Genomic DNA, 13,958 nt, shown 5'->3' on the forward strand with positions numbered 1-13,958 from the left:
TCATACCAACCTTGAGAAGCTATGGTTCAATTAGTGAGTTAGAAAGATCATCCTTCAGTTCTCAAATAAGGGTAGCTTTGGGGATTAAAGAATGTAAAAACTCATTTCTCTTTCCATTTCTTTCCTCTTCCCAAAATGAGTTTTTGGGGGAGGGAGGAGTAGGGAACTGTTACATATAAATCTGGTTTATTTAATAAGTTCACCAGAACAGAATCTTAATGCCATTATAGTTAAGGCTCCCAAGTATTGGGCCAAGTACATACTTGGTTCTGGATTTGAGGCTCCAGATTTCCCAACTTCTTAGAGCAGCTTTGCATTGATGTGGAAATAGGGTGAAGTCACTTAACTCTGAAAACAGTGTGCTGAGAAATGGGTTTGGCAAGAATGAGCTGCTGACAACCTTGCTGTTCCGTTTTGTCCCCTATTGGTTCCTGTATTTTCCCTTTGAAATCGTTGTTTTTAACCCAGTAACCTTGCACAGTACCTGAACCATTTCAAATTTTATTTGAGTTACTTAAATGTTATACTAAGAAACTGTTTTTAGTTGTACACACACACACATTGAGTTTCACAGATGTTAGATTTTTTTCCTCCCTTTTGACTGCAAAATAAATGAAAATTTTATGCATTCTGTTGGGATATTTTTTTAGTAGTATACAATGTATCACTTTACTGTGAATAATCCCTGAAGGTGGAGATCAGTCCTAAATAAAGGGCTCTAATTACTCCTTGTGTTCCTCATACCCCCTTTCCCACCTCAACAGGTGCAGAATTGAAGACTCAAGTTCAGATCTGTCATTTGAAAAGGGACCTCACATAACCTGTTTTACCTTTATTATTGTTATAATTATATGCAGGCAGCCTGAGGCATTTGTAAAAATAGATTGTAAAGAAAAAAAAAAGGCAAATTAGCATTAAATGTCAAATGAATGGTTTCTGGTACCTTTTACCATGGGTATGATGCTTTGGGAAGTCAACTTCTTGACTGTTGTAAGGTTTTGAAAGGATTATTCCATGAAAGAGATTTGGAAATAGTGTTTCTTAGCAGGTATACAGAAAAAAAAAAAAAATACACCTTCACATTCCGGATCTCACCTTAATTTTTTTAAGTGTGATTAGCAGTGTCAATAAGGTACCCAGCCACAATAGGATAAAAAAGTACATGTAAAGCTAATGTATCAGGTGGAGACCAATTTAATGTGTTTCTCTTTGAAGCAGAAATGGACAAAACATTAAGCACAATTTAAGGATGTTGCTCCGAAGTGAACAAACCAATTAATGTGGTCAGTGTAGAATGAACTCTGCCACACTGAGCCTCCTTTAAGTGCCTTGTCTTAATGGATGAATGGGAACAAGACATAAGGATTTAATTTTATGTTGTCCCCCACCACCAAACAGAGGTAAGGTTCCACAAAGTCACTGTCATTATCTATTTAAAAAGAAATAGGCCCTAGCCAGTTTGCTCAGTGGTTAGAGCATCGGCCCATGGACTGAAGGGTCCCAGGTTTGATTCCGGCCAAGGGAACGTACCTCAGATGCAGGTTCGATCCCCCAGCCCAGGTCGGGGTGTGTGCAGGAGGCAACCAATTGATGTGTCTCTATCACATCGGTGTTTCTCTCCCTTCCACTCTCTGAAAAGCAATGGAAAAAATATCCTCAGTGAGGATTAAAAAAAAAAATAGGTTGCTTCTCAGAAGAGTTTTGTTTAAGCAAGGTAACTTGATTGAGGATACCTGTACTCCCAAACTTTACACAGGACAGAAAATACCATCTTAGAATAGTTTGGTACTGTTTGCTTTTAAGCGAGGGCTTTTTAAAAGAGGTGAATGTCAGAATCAACAAGTTAGGTGCTGGTCTCTGAGGGTGCTGGTAAATATCCAGGTTTCTTTATTCTCCCCCCTTACCCATTTCATTATTTAGATTGATTATAATAATATTAATGCTGAAGTAGCTTTGTTTTATTTAAGTTTTATATCCTGTTAAAATGTTTTTTAAAAAGCATTAATAGTTATGACTGAAAAGAGTTTCCTCTCCAACAGTATTATTTTCCCTCTTTCAGAATCTGTATTTTTGCCTTTACCAGGTTTATTTCAAGGGGGGAAATGAGTAGGTGTGTGATTCCAATAATACTAAAAGTTCATACTGTTTAAATATAATTATACCTTGACTACAAAATTTTAAGGTTATTTTTATTTACAAGTTTTGAAAAATGTACATTTTTTACATGGGTTACTTGTGCAGTTAGATTTAGAAGAGTGATAAACGCACACAAGGTGACAATGGAACATTTAGACAAAACATTTACAAGCCTTGTCCCACACTGCTACTTAAAGGTACTGTCTATTTAAACATATAAATACTCAAAGATTGCAAACGTGGACTTGAAGGTTCTTAGAACACTGAAAGGGAAGAAGAAACTAAAGCATGCAGCATGAACTCAGGATTTGCATGGAAAATAGTTTGCCACAGATATGCTCCTTTCATTAGGTTAATTAAAAGTTGAAAAACTGAGGGGAGATTAAAGATTAAAGGATCACCTACCTTCCCCACATTAAAAACATGAGTTTCCATTCCTCTGCTCCCACACCTCTTTAAAAAGCAAAACCCCAGAAGACTTCCAGTACAGTCGTCCCTAGGTATCCATCAGTACACGCACAACCACCAGAGGCTTAACTACCTAGTAAACATCAGCGACAACATACCACCACCACCCCCGAATATTTTCAATTTGTGGTTGGTTGAATCTGTGAGTGTGGAACCTGTGGATACAGAAGGCCGACTGTAGCCTGAAACTTCACATGGGTGTGCCCAGTGACTCTCTTGCAAGGAGAGGATGTGTCAGTTACTACAATTGCTGAATTCCTTTGGCTGAGCCCTTTCACATTCTCCTTCCTACCGATAAAAACCACCTCGTAGCCCCACCAGCGTAGCTCAGCAGTTGAGCATCAACCTACGATCGAGGTTTGATTCCCGGTCAGGGCACATGCCCGGGTTGCAGGCTCTATCCCCAGCAGGAGGCAGCCGATCAATGACTCTAATCATTGATGTTTCTCTCTCTCTCCCTCTCCCTTTCTCTGAAGTCAATAAAGACATGTTTGTTTTTCTAAAAAAAAAATTCACCGTGTAATTCATATTGGTTAGATCTTAGAAACATAGCATTTTTAACTTTCATCTCTCAAAATGGATGTCTATATGGACACTTCCCTGTTTTCTATAGGCCATATTCCAAACATTCCCTTCTAAGTCCAACATGAGTGTTTTAGCCAGGATGAAGCACTTCAGCAATCATTTTGTTAAAAATCACATCCTGGTCATCAAGCCATCAAGCTATGACTTGTATAACAATTCATTTAAAACACTTGGTGTAAAGAACGGTAACAAAATACTGCCCCAGAGCTGGAGATGAGATGCAACAGAAAAGGAATGAAGCATTAGCAAGTTTTGCACGTAACCCAGGTACAGTACATTTGATCTCATAGAGGGTGTTTCTGATGCTCGAGAAGATAGAAGGGGTAGGAAAAGCTTGGCGAGGGAAGATGGAAACAGAATAACTATTTTGCTTTTAATGAAGTAAATGTAATGACACTGAGGAACAGGAAGGTGACAAACATCAATATGTATGTTTCATATGCCCGGCCTCTTCTGCTGCTGCACCCGAGTCAACAATCACGCCAGCTCTGTTCTACTATCGCAGAAACACGTTTTTCATATTCCCGCTTGTTCTCCTGATACAGCTGAGCGGCCTGGCTGTTTGCTGGGCTATTGGGATTGGGCTCATCCAATAGAGACTAGAAAGACAATTTGTAAAAGGTCAGTTCCTAGATGCGACATACATATATATGTATGTATGTGTGTGTGTGTGTATATATTTAAGACAGCCAATTGAATTGTTCTAAATAACAGCTGAATTTACTCTCAGCATACTAATCTAGACTTACACTAATCTGCTAGTAGCTGGGCAAAAATATGTATATTCTGTTGGCTTAGGTCCTAATGACCTACTTTTTACCTTAAGTTATGACTTTCAAAAACAATTCAGTTGCTAATACAGATATATAAAAAAGCCCATAGTTAGTCACATGAAGGAAAAACTCACTTGTATTGATGTTAAAATGGAAGACACATCGTAAGTTGGACTCCAGCGGTTCTGAAGTATGTCCAGACATATACTACCGTCTGCATAGACTAAGGGCAGAGAAGTATGCGTGTTAAACATAACAAAACCATCATGGTTTTAACAGCATAGTTAAGACAGAGATAGTCAAGAATACTTTGCTTCTGAGGTTTAACAAGATTTCCTAAGCTATTCCTTGGTTACTTTCCTAACGAGTCTTAAGCATTACTAGTGAAACAATCAGGATAGGAGAATGTCAAATGTAATCAGTATAAAACTGGGAGATACTTAGTGATCCTTCTGAAAAGAGTGCGCCATTATCCAGGAAACCGTAAACATTTTCTAATAGGGTCCCTAGCCATCCTGTGAGAAATTCATTCCATCAAATTTGTAAACTCTATCTCCTATATGAAATGACAATCCAATATCCTAGAAAATATTAACCTGGATAAAAGGCAAGTTGTTCTAGGCTTACTACTAGGGAAAAAAAGAAAATGTTAAGTTAGAATCATCTGTGGTGCTTTTCCCATATACTACTGTATACCTGGCCCTTGACCACAGAATCTGATGTCCAGTAGGTCTGGACTGGGGCTAGACCATCTGTACTTGTTAAGTGTTCTATGGTAACTCTGATCTACACCCAAAGTTGAAAACTATTGTCTTAAACCAGGGGTAGGGAACCTTTTTTCTGCCAAGGGCCATTTGGATATTTATAACATAATTCGCGGGCCATACAAAATTATCAGCTTAAAAATTAGCTATGAAAAAAGCTCCTAGATTTATTGAATTTCGAGGCCCACCTGTGGTTGCCTTGGCAGGGCCAGACCAAATGATTTTGCTGGCGGTATATGGCCCACAGGCCAGACATTCCCCACCCCTGTCTTAAACACTAGTGAAAAAATTACAACACAAGACTACCCAATCTGGCCTAGCATTAAAAGGAAACCTCAAGAGCATCCTGATTTTTATTTAATAAGTAAATGATAAAGATAATCAAAATCAGGAGACTCTCAGACTCCAAGCAAAGGCAAAGCAGCTCCCCTGCTTTCATTCTAGGATTATAGCTGAAGACGGCAACAGAGCACCATGAGCACGTTCAGTTTTCAGGAAACAGCAGGATGCCTAAATACTCAGGTACCACAGACAAATCCCTAGGAATGCAGAATACCTCCCTAACAAACGGTGCAGTGGTTTAAAATACTGTAGTAAAAGTGATACTTGCCATTTGGATGAAACATCTTAGAGACAAATCTAACCGTAGGTGGTTTATTTGGATATTCCTCAGTGAATTCTATTATAAGCTTAAATGTTCCTGTAGTTAGAAAAGACAAGTTTAAGAAAACATAGTTATCGCTTTGTTCAGTAGTATTTTGTTTTCAATGCTATGTTTTGTGACTTTTTTTTTAAGTGTTAAATGAAATACTGCAAAGATATAGGGAGACCGGCTAAAAGATACATCTCCAGAAATTGCTCTAAAAATGGACAGGTATTGTCCAGCCAGTGTGGCTCAGCGGTTGAGCAGAGACCCATGAACCAGGAGATCACAGTTTGATTCCGTCAAGGCACATGCCCAGGTTTCGGGCTCGATCCCCAGTAGGGGGTGTGCAGGAGGCAGCCGATCAATGACTCTCATCCGATCAATGACTCTCATCATTGATGCTTCTCTCTCTCTCCCTCTCCCTTCCTCTCTCTGAAATCAATAAAAACATGTTTTTAAAAAATGGACAAGTATTGTAAGAACCACCACGCAAAGGTGATTTGTTTTGTTTTGACATTATTTTCTGTCAAACTTAAAAACAGTCATCTTTAACTCAAAATTACTACCTGAACACTGTGCATTTTGAAGGCATCTTTAAAATGACAAGAAACTAGCCCCGCCAGGCGTGGCTCAGCAGTTGAGCGTCGACCTGGGATCCAGGCGATCAGGGTTCGATTCCCGGTCAGGGCACATGCCCAGGTTGCGGGCTCGATCAATGACTCTCTCATCATTGATGTTTCTACCTCTCTCTCCCCCTCTCCTTTCCTCTGTCTGAAATCAATGGAGATATATTTAAAATAAAATAAAATAAAATAAAATAAAATAAAATAAAATAAAATAAAATAATAAAATGACAAGAAACTAGAGCCAAAATTTGGCCTTCTTTCTTTAGAAAACTGGAAGACCTTAAAGGCCTGTTTGAATCAGCTGCCATATTAAGCTCTCCAGAGAGTTTAAGTAGACTGGAGAGAATGGGGTTAAAAGGGTTCAAAAAGCTAGAAACACAAATAATCAAATTATTTTTAAAATAGAAGGCAACAGGCATAAAAGTGTTCACTGGTTCCTTTTCATATATAATGGCAACTCTATAATGAAAATGTAATTGAATGTAAACCAGAAAAAAAGTCACAGTCCTTCTCAAAACCCTTGAGTATGATTCACAAAGTACTTCACTATAAAATCAACTCAATCATTCACACTAATGGAGGGAATTAATGGCAGAAATAATTTTAAAAGTGCATTAGATTACGTTCGTGTCTCCAGAAAATTTATCTTTCTAATGATGTTAGTTTAGGCCACTACTGAAAAGAATTTATTTTTCTTGAACATGTGTCAACTAAGATAGCAGGAGGCCCTAAAGCATACTAGGTTACAGACTTATAAGGAAAGGACAAACTAGATCTCATTCAAGACTTGTAGGATGATGAGATTGAGGAAATTATTTCCTTCAAAATGTTATTTTTAATTTGGTTTAATAAATTCAAGAAAACAGTTGGGCAACTATTTTTCCCTGACTGAAATCTCTTCAAGTAAACTTGTGGAATCAGTTACTATCTGGTATAAGGTGATGCATATTCTACTGTATTACTCAGGTACATGAAATAAATCACTTATTCTATCTAATACAATAGGTCACACTTCAGATAAGAATGTAATTCGTTACTGATTCCTTCAGAGTAGGCAATTTATTTTCTTCTGGCTTCCATCAATAGGTTTATTACCACTTAAGTAAGAAAAGACTACAATCGTTCAACTGCTAATTGTTTCAAAGAATAGTACCAACAAGTTTAGTTTCTACCAGCAAGCTCATAGGAAACAACTTGCTAACAAAGTTGCCCTTCGTATGAACATATCACAAGGTTTCAGACTAATTTAAAATGCAACAAATAGAGACATACCCAAAAGGCTGCTGCTCCCTAAGAACAGAGTAAAATATTCTGGACTGGACAAACATGCTCTAGTCCATCAGAACATACTTCACAGTTATCACCACCTGGACATAAATCTCCCTCTTTTTGAGGAAGAAAGCATATTCTTCCTTTCAGTACTACTGATGTTATAATATGCAAGAAAAAGTGGGCATCAGCGTTAGAGTTCAAAACTTTGAGCTGCTGTACGTATCTCAAGTGTAAACACATTTGGCTCGATGCTGAAATCTGATTAAATTACAGGTGAGAGATTTATCATTAAGGAATTGCTCTAAAATTGGGCAGATTTCATAGCACATGGCACTCTCAGGTACTTTAAATTAAAACAACCATTAAATATAATACCTAAATGTAGTAAAGCAACACACAAGGCAGGCATAAGTGGAACTCTGCAGGCACACAGACCTAGGCTCAAATCCTGGCTTTGCTACTTACTAGTTGTGAAACCTGGGGAAGCCACTCAACCTGGCTAAACCTCAAGTTCCTCATCTGTAAAATGGAGTTAATGATAGTACCCACCACATAACATTGTTGTAAAGTTTACATGAGGGAAATATGCAGTGATACAAAATAAGTGCTCTATAAATAATAGTAATTTTAAACTTCAAAACCCAAACTTCACTATTAGTACAAAATATACAATTAATGGATTCAAATATTAAATAGTACTTTATTTCTGAACTACATCAAACACTCACAGTTAATGCCAGTTGAGTACCTATGTTGGTGGCTCTCAAAACCCTTGACTTGAGCTTTCTGTCCAATACTTGCCCAGAAGTTCAACAAGGTGCTTACCTAGCTAGCTACCCAAGAGTCAAGCCTTTTAAAGCAGTTCATTTAATATCTTGAGAGGTGAAACAACCTGTTTATGTCTACCTGAATATAAATTAGGACTTACCCAAATCTTATTCAAAGTATGTATTTAAAAGGGGATATTTCATATTTCTAGCCACATTAAACGATCAGAACCTCTTTAGTATAACCCCCAGTGCAGTTTTTGAGATGCAAAACAAATGTTAAAGAAATTTAAAATCCTAGAACTAATATTACACAATTGAGGCTAGAGCTTATCCTCTGAATATTTAGATGGCGAGGCTTTAAAATAACTGAAAACTTAAACCTGACCATAGTACAATCTGTACTGATTTGGTTCAAGTCCCTGAGGAGGCCAAAATATTGTAAGGAAAGTATCAATTAGTCCATCCATACATAGGAACCAGGAAAACTACATAAATGTATTAAATGACTGGTGTATGGCAATAGGGAGTGATATGGTTAAACTAACAAGTTTATGTTCTGCTAAAGACATTCACAAATTCAAAATTTTGAAAATATTGTGTTGGCCAAAGAAAACACCTCTGTAGACATTTTCTGCCATTTTGCCATTAGATTGTGACCCCTGAAAAGAAAGCAAAGTAAAAAAAGATAAAGAACTTATGGACACAGAGAACAGTGTAGTGATTGCAGGGGGAGGGTGGTGGGTGGAGGTAGGAGAGGGGATGGGGGGGATAAATGGTGATGGAAAAAATAAAATAAAGAGAAAAAAAGAAAAGTACATGTACTTAAAACATTTTTTGATGACTAAAAATTTTAATTTTTAAGATAACACCCAAATACTCTATCATAGGATTTATTTACCTTAAAAACATTCTTAGTTGCTTTTAAGTCATTCATTTTTTTAAAAAAAATCTTACACCCAAATTCTTAAGAATACATCTATTATGAAAAGCAAATACTAGTATCTTCCTGTGTCTATTAACAATTTTTAGATAATGTGGAGAATGCTTTATTCCAGAGCGTTTGTATTCAGCATCTCCCCCCACCCCCCAAATACTCTGATGAGGAAGCAGTGCCCCTCAGTGCTCTGGTAGTGTAAGCTCTTGGAAACATTTTTCTCTTACTTCAAGTGTGTGAAGTTAAATCAGAGTTGTTTTTCTCAAGATTTCATCTGTATAACTAGGGCCTGGCTATTCCAGAAACTTCCATTACCAATGGTTTACCAGGAAGCAGCAAAAATAGTTTTGGGACTGTTAATCTATAGAATACATTGGAAACAGAGCAAAATCAACCATGCCACTTGTCCCTAATCAGTCTTTTCCAGTAAATTCCCTAATCATAAAGGAGGGGTTTTAACAAATGGTCACATTTTTTTGTAGCCATAGTCAGTGTTCTAGACACTGAGGAAACATTCTTGGATAGCAGACTATTCAATAGAATGAATCAGAAAAGAGTCCTGTCATTTAGTCTGAGTAATTCCTTTCAGTAATGCCAGGATGGAGATACACATCATCAAAAACAGAGTCATTAATGTCAAGAGGGAAAGTCCAGGTAGATAATGGATTCCATAAGTACCTTTTCAATTCATAGCACTTAAAACAAGAGAAAGGACCCTTGAAATATTTAAGTAGCCAACCCCCAGCAAAGTGATGTACTATTAATAAAGCTGTGCCCAGCATAAAGAAGTCTAAGTGAAATCAGGAAGGGGAAAAAAGAAACCAATGAAAACGGAGCCTGCTAAAGCTAAAGCAAATACACAGCTAATCTGCACATAAAGCTTAGGTAGGAAGAACTAGCACCAATGCAGTAGAGCAAAATTAAGTCTTGCTGTGGATCAGTTCAAATGATTTACTGCACCAAAGTAGCGTGCCTTTAGGATCCCTCTCTCCTGCTGTCATTTCTTTTCATTGCAGCACTGAAGAGCACTGATATTTACCCAAGGAATGAAGGTAGACAGTAAGCTAAAAGTTTTCAGGTGACTCTCTGTAGCCTCCTAGGGGAATCTGAGTATTTGAGACAAATTATAGAATTGGTTGATCTTGACCTACCTTGTGGACTAGTAGCACCAAAAAGTGATCCAAACTGTCAACATAAGTATGTACTCAGAAGCTTGCAACGTTTTTGTTCCTACCTTCAAACTGAGGTGTGTGTGTGTGTGTGTGTGTGTGAGAGAGAGAGAGAGAGAGAGAGAGAGAGAGAGAGAGAGAGAGAATCAAATGCTACATGACTAAAGGAAGGTAAGTCATTGAGAAAGAATAAGAGAAAGATCCTTTTCTTTTTAAAAATACGTCAAATATTAAAGATGTCAAACAGTAGTTCAAACACTTTTAATCATCTTTCAAATGAATTAAACTTTCAAAAAACTACACACACAACTGAGTGCACATAAAACTGTATCACTGTCAATTTCCAATTTGTGATATTGTAATGTAGTCATTCAAGATGTTACCAATGAAGGGGGTGGGGAAGTGTGTGAAGGAAACATAATCTGTCTGTATTATTTATTACAACTGCACATGAATCTGTATTTACCTCAAAATGGAAAGTTTTTTTAAAAAAATCTTTAAAAAGCAATTAATATGTGTGTTTTTTAAAGTCAAATTTAAATTTCTGAAAACTCATTTAAAAATAAGAAGCAATATTACACTCAAACTGGGCATTAAAAAACATTTTAGAGCAAGCAGTGAAGCTGTCAGGCATTCAATGCCAGATTGTAGAAACCAGATAGTTGTGTTTAAGAGATGTTTGCATCCATTCAACATCCAAGAAACATATTAAGCACCTGCTGTACACAGTTCCTGCCTTGTGGTAGAAAGCTAACCAGATGGTCTCTGGGGGTCTCTAAGTCTACCGGCAAGTGGTTGGGTTGATACCAACTCAGTATCTTGATGGGGGGCTGAATTTGGCAGATCACAGCGCCGACCTCAAGAGTGTTTAACATAGGTGCTGTGAAGCTCCTTTAAAAAAGTGACTTCCTTACTGAGGTTTCTCTTATAGAAGCAAACAAGAAAAACGGTGAATTCTAGTGAAGGAGACAATAGCCAGAACAACCTGCTACATACTGGATTCCACTCAGGCCTTTAGTAGGCAGAGGCTAGGGAGAAGCGGGTTCCTAAGAGGCACTTCCAAGGAGGACTAGGAACCCTTTCCCCAGATGATGAGGCTCCTGAAAGGTGTGTGTAAAGAAATTCTCTTACCATCCTCAAACGGGGTCCCTTCGGGCCTGAAATACAGAGAAAAACAGTCAGTTCCCGCTTCAGGGGTTCCTCACTCCCTGGTTCATTTTACGAGATGGCTATTCCGGGCTCTGCCAAGTCCTGTCAGCTCCACCTCCGGTAAAGCCCGGGTTCCCGGGTTGGATAATTCACTCCGAATAGGTGTTTCGGGCTCAGAAACCGAGTGCAGGCCGCCGAGCCTAACCGCCGCCACTCCCCGCCCCGCCCCCCTGAGAACCCCAAACGGTTCCCCCGGCAGCGGGAAGCGAGCTAATCGAGGCACAGGCTCCGGAGAGGCGCCTAGGCCCGGCCAGACCCCAACACTGTCCCTCTCCCACTCCGCTTTCGTCAGGGGCCGGTCTCAGGGAGCCAAGAAGAGCCACCTAGCATCTCCCATGGGTCGCCAACGCCCGGAACGCAGACTCACCCAAAAATGACCGCGTTCCACACCATTATGTTGTTCTCGGACGGAGCCCCACTGACTCCGGCGGGAGGATCCTCCTGTAACCTTTACAGAAACACACAGGGGCGCCGTTAGCGGGCCGCCCCCCCCGCCCCAGGGCCGCCCCGGGACCCGCCCTGATCCCGCTGCCAGCCCCCGGCCGCCGCCGTCCCTGTCGGTTACCTCTTGAAGTCCCGCATGAGGCGCCGCCGAGCCGGGGTAGACATGTCTCGAGCGGGGTCAGGGCTGGGGCATACACCGGGATCGCGGCTCCCCGCCGAGGGTAAGGAGGCCGACGCGGCTGAGGGAGCCGGGGAAGCCGGGGAGGAAGCGCCCAGAGGCACCGCACTGCCCCTACGGAGTCGAGGGTCGGTCTGGCGCCGGCTAAGCACCACCCCAGAGTAGACAGGGGCTGAACCAACCTGGAAGGAGGGGGGGGGGACGTTGAACGCTGAGGGCCGGACAGGCTGTACCAATACCGGGGGGGGGGGGAACAAGGAAAGTTGCTTAGGTCATTAAAGCCCAGCCCAAGCCACGCGGGCCCAGGCAGTCGGAAGCTGGGACCGAAGGCTGCGGTTCACCGGGATCGGGTGGTGGCATGGGCTCCATCCCCACCTGTCAAGTCTAAGAAAATCCTGGGAAGCTTTTTCTTCGTGGTTTTTTCTTTCTTTCTTTCTTTTTCTTTTTCTGTTTCTTTTTCTTTCCTTCTTTCTTTTTATAAAGACCAGATCACTTAAAGTGCGCCGGGTGGCTGGGGGGAGGACTGGGCGGAGCCAGCTCCAAAGGTCCTCGGAAAGCGGGAACAATGCCTGCACATCCTCTGGGGACACAGGACACTGGGCAGGGGCTGCGTGTGACCCGTTAACAAGAGGAAATCGGCCTCGACTATGACAGGGCGCTGTGGGTCCCTTTTCTGTGGGATGAATGGGATGGGTTTGGGTCCCAACACTTAGGCCAAGGATCACCCCAAAGCAGAATGAGGTGCTGGTGTGTGTCCTGGAGAAAACGAATGAGAGCTTTAAGGCAAGAGTGAGGTTTCAGCTCTGGGCACTCACAATTTGGTTCTGGAACCACATTTTCCCTGGGCAGTTCAACGAGCCAAGCGGCTGCTATATGTTCAGGAGAATCCAAGGCCTGAGAATGTCCGGCTGCGGAGACCTGCGAGGGCAGCGGGCCTGGACTAACGGTGATGGGAAGATGCGTGAAAAAGCTGCAGGTTGCAGGGAAGAGTCACAGGATGCGGACCTGCAAAAGCAGTAACAGTTTTAAAGAAAACATTTTAAAGGTCAACCCCAAATAACTTAGAAGGTAGGCAAAATACTCATTTAGGAATTTGTGAGGCCCTGGCCGGGTAGCTCAGTAGGTTAGAGCGTCGTCCCCATATGCTAACATTGCCTGTTCGATCTCCCGTCGGGGCACATACAAGAAGCAACTAATGAATGCATAAATGAGTGGAATGACAAATCGATGTTTCTTCTCTCTCTCTCTTCGCCCCTTTCAAATCAATACATATAAACACTTTTTTTTTTTTTTTTAAAGAATGTTTTAAAATATGAGAAAATTAGGCCTGGGTTAGGTCCTGGAGAGTTTTGAATGCCAAACTAATGGATTTCTTGGAAAGCGGATGAGCAGAGAAGTGACTTGATTACAATTGTGCTAATCAAAGATTGGCCCCAGGAGAACAGCTAGGACATTCATGAAGCATTCTAGGTAAGAGATACTGAAAAGGCAGTGACAATAAAAATGGAAAGGAGGGGAAGAATGGAAAGGACATGGCACCAGAGTGACTGTTGGGGCAAGACAGAGGGAGAGTCAACAATGGCTGCAGTTCTAAGCCCAAAGGCAACTGGAGGTTTGAAGGTGCCACAAACACAATTTGAAAATAGACGGGGGAGGGGTACTTTTGGGAGAGGGAATTTGGGGACTTACTGAGTTCATGGGAATGATGAGACATACACATGAAGATGTCCACGAGATATCAGATGTGCAGAGATTTGTTTCTAACATGGGAAGTACTTGACAATGGTAGTAATTCGAGCTGCTACTTAACAACAGGTACCTTTCATGCCAAGGATTTATATCTCCCATTAACTCCAAAATATCAGTTAAGGCAAGTCTCCCTATAACCTCACATTATGCCTGTGGTGTGAAGGGGGTATAAAAATAAATTTTAAAATCCTCTTCCTCTAATCTAGAAACTTGGACTAATACACACATATGAAAT

General features: G+C 40.6%; 1 protein-coding gene across 1 annotated transcript; it reads right to left on the minus strand.

The window, feature by feature from the left end:
• Positions 1-3,548: 3,548 nt before the first annotated feature.
• Positions 3,549-12,150, minus strand: UBE2A (ubiquitin conjugating enzyme E2 A). Its single transcript, XM_081126426.1, has 6 exons — positions 11,918-12,150; positions 11,720-11,800; positions 11,275-11,300; positions 5,337-5,426; positions 4,097-4,185; positions 3,549-3,788 (listed from the first exon to the last, which is right to left on the minus strand). Exons 1-6 carry the CDS (start codon positions 11,959-11,961, stop codon positions 3,660-3,662), a joined length of 459 nt encoding a protein of 152 aa, XP_080982552.1. The 5' UTR covers positions 11,962-12,150; the 3' UTR covers positions 3,549-3,659.
• Positions 12,151-13,958: the final 1,808 nt, after the last annotated feature.

Source organism: Miniopterus schreibersii, assembly GCF_964146895.1.
Source record: "Miniopterus schreibersii genome assembly, chromosome: X".
In the NCBI taxonomy this organism is placed as follows: domain Eukaryota; kingdom Metazoa; phylum Chordata; class Mammalia; order Chiroptera; family Miniopteridae; genus Miniopterus; species Miniopterus schreibersii.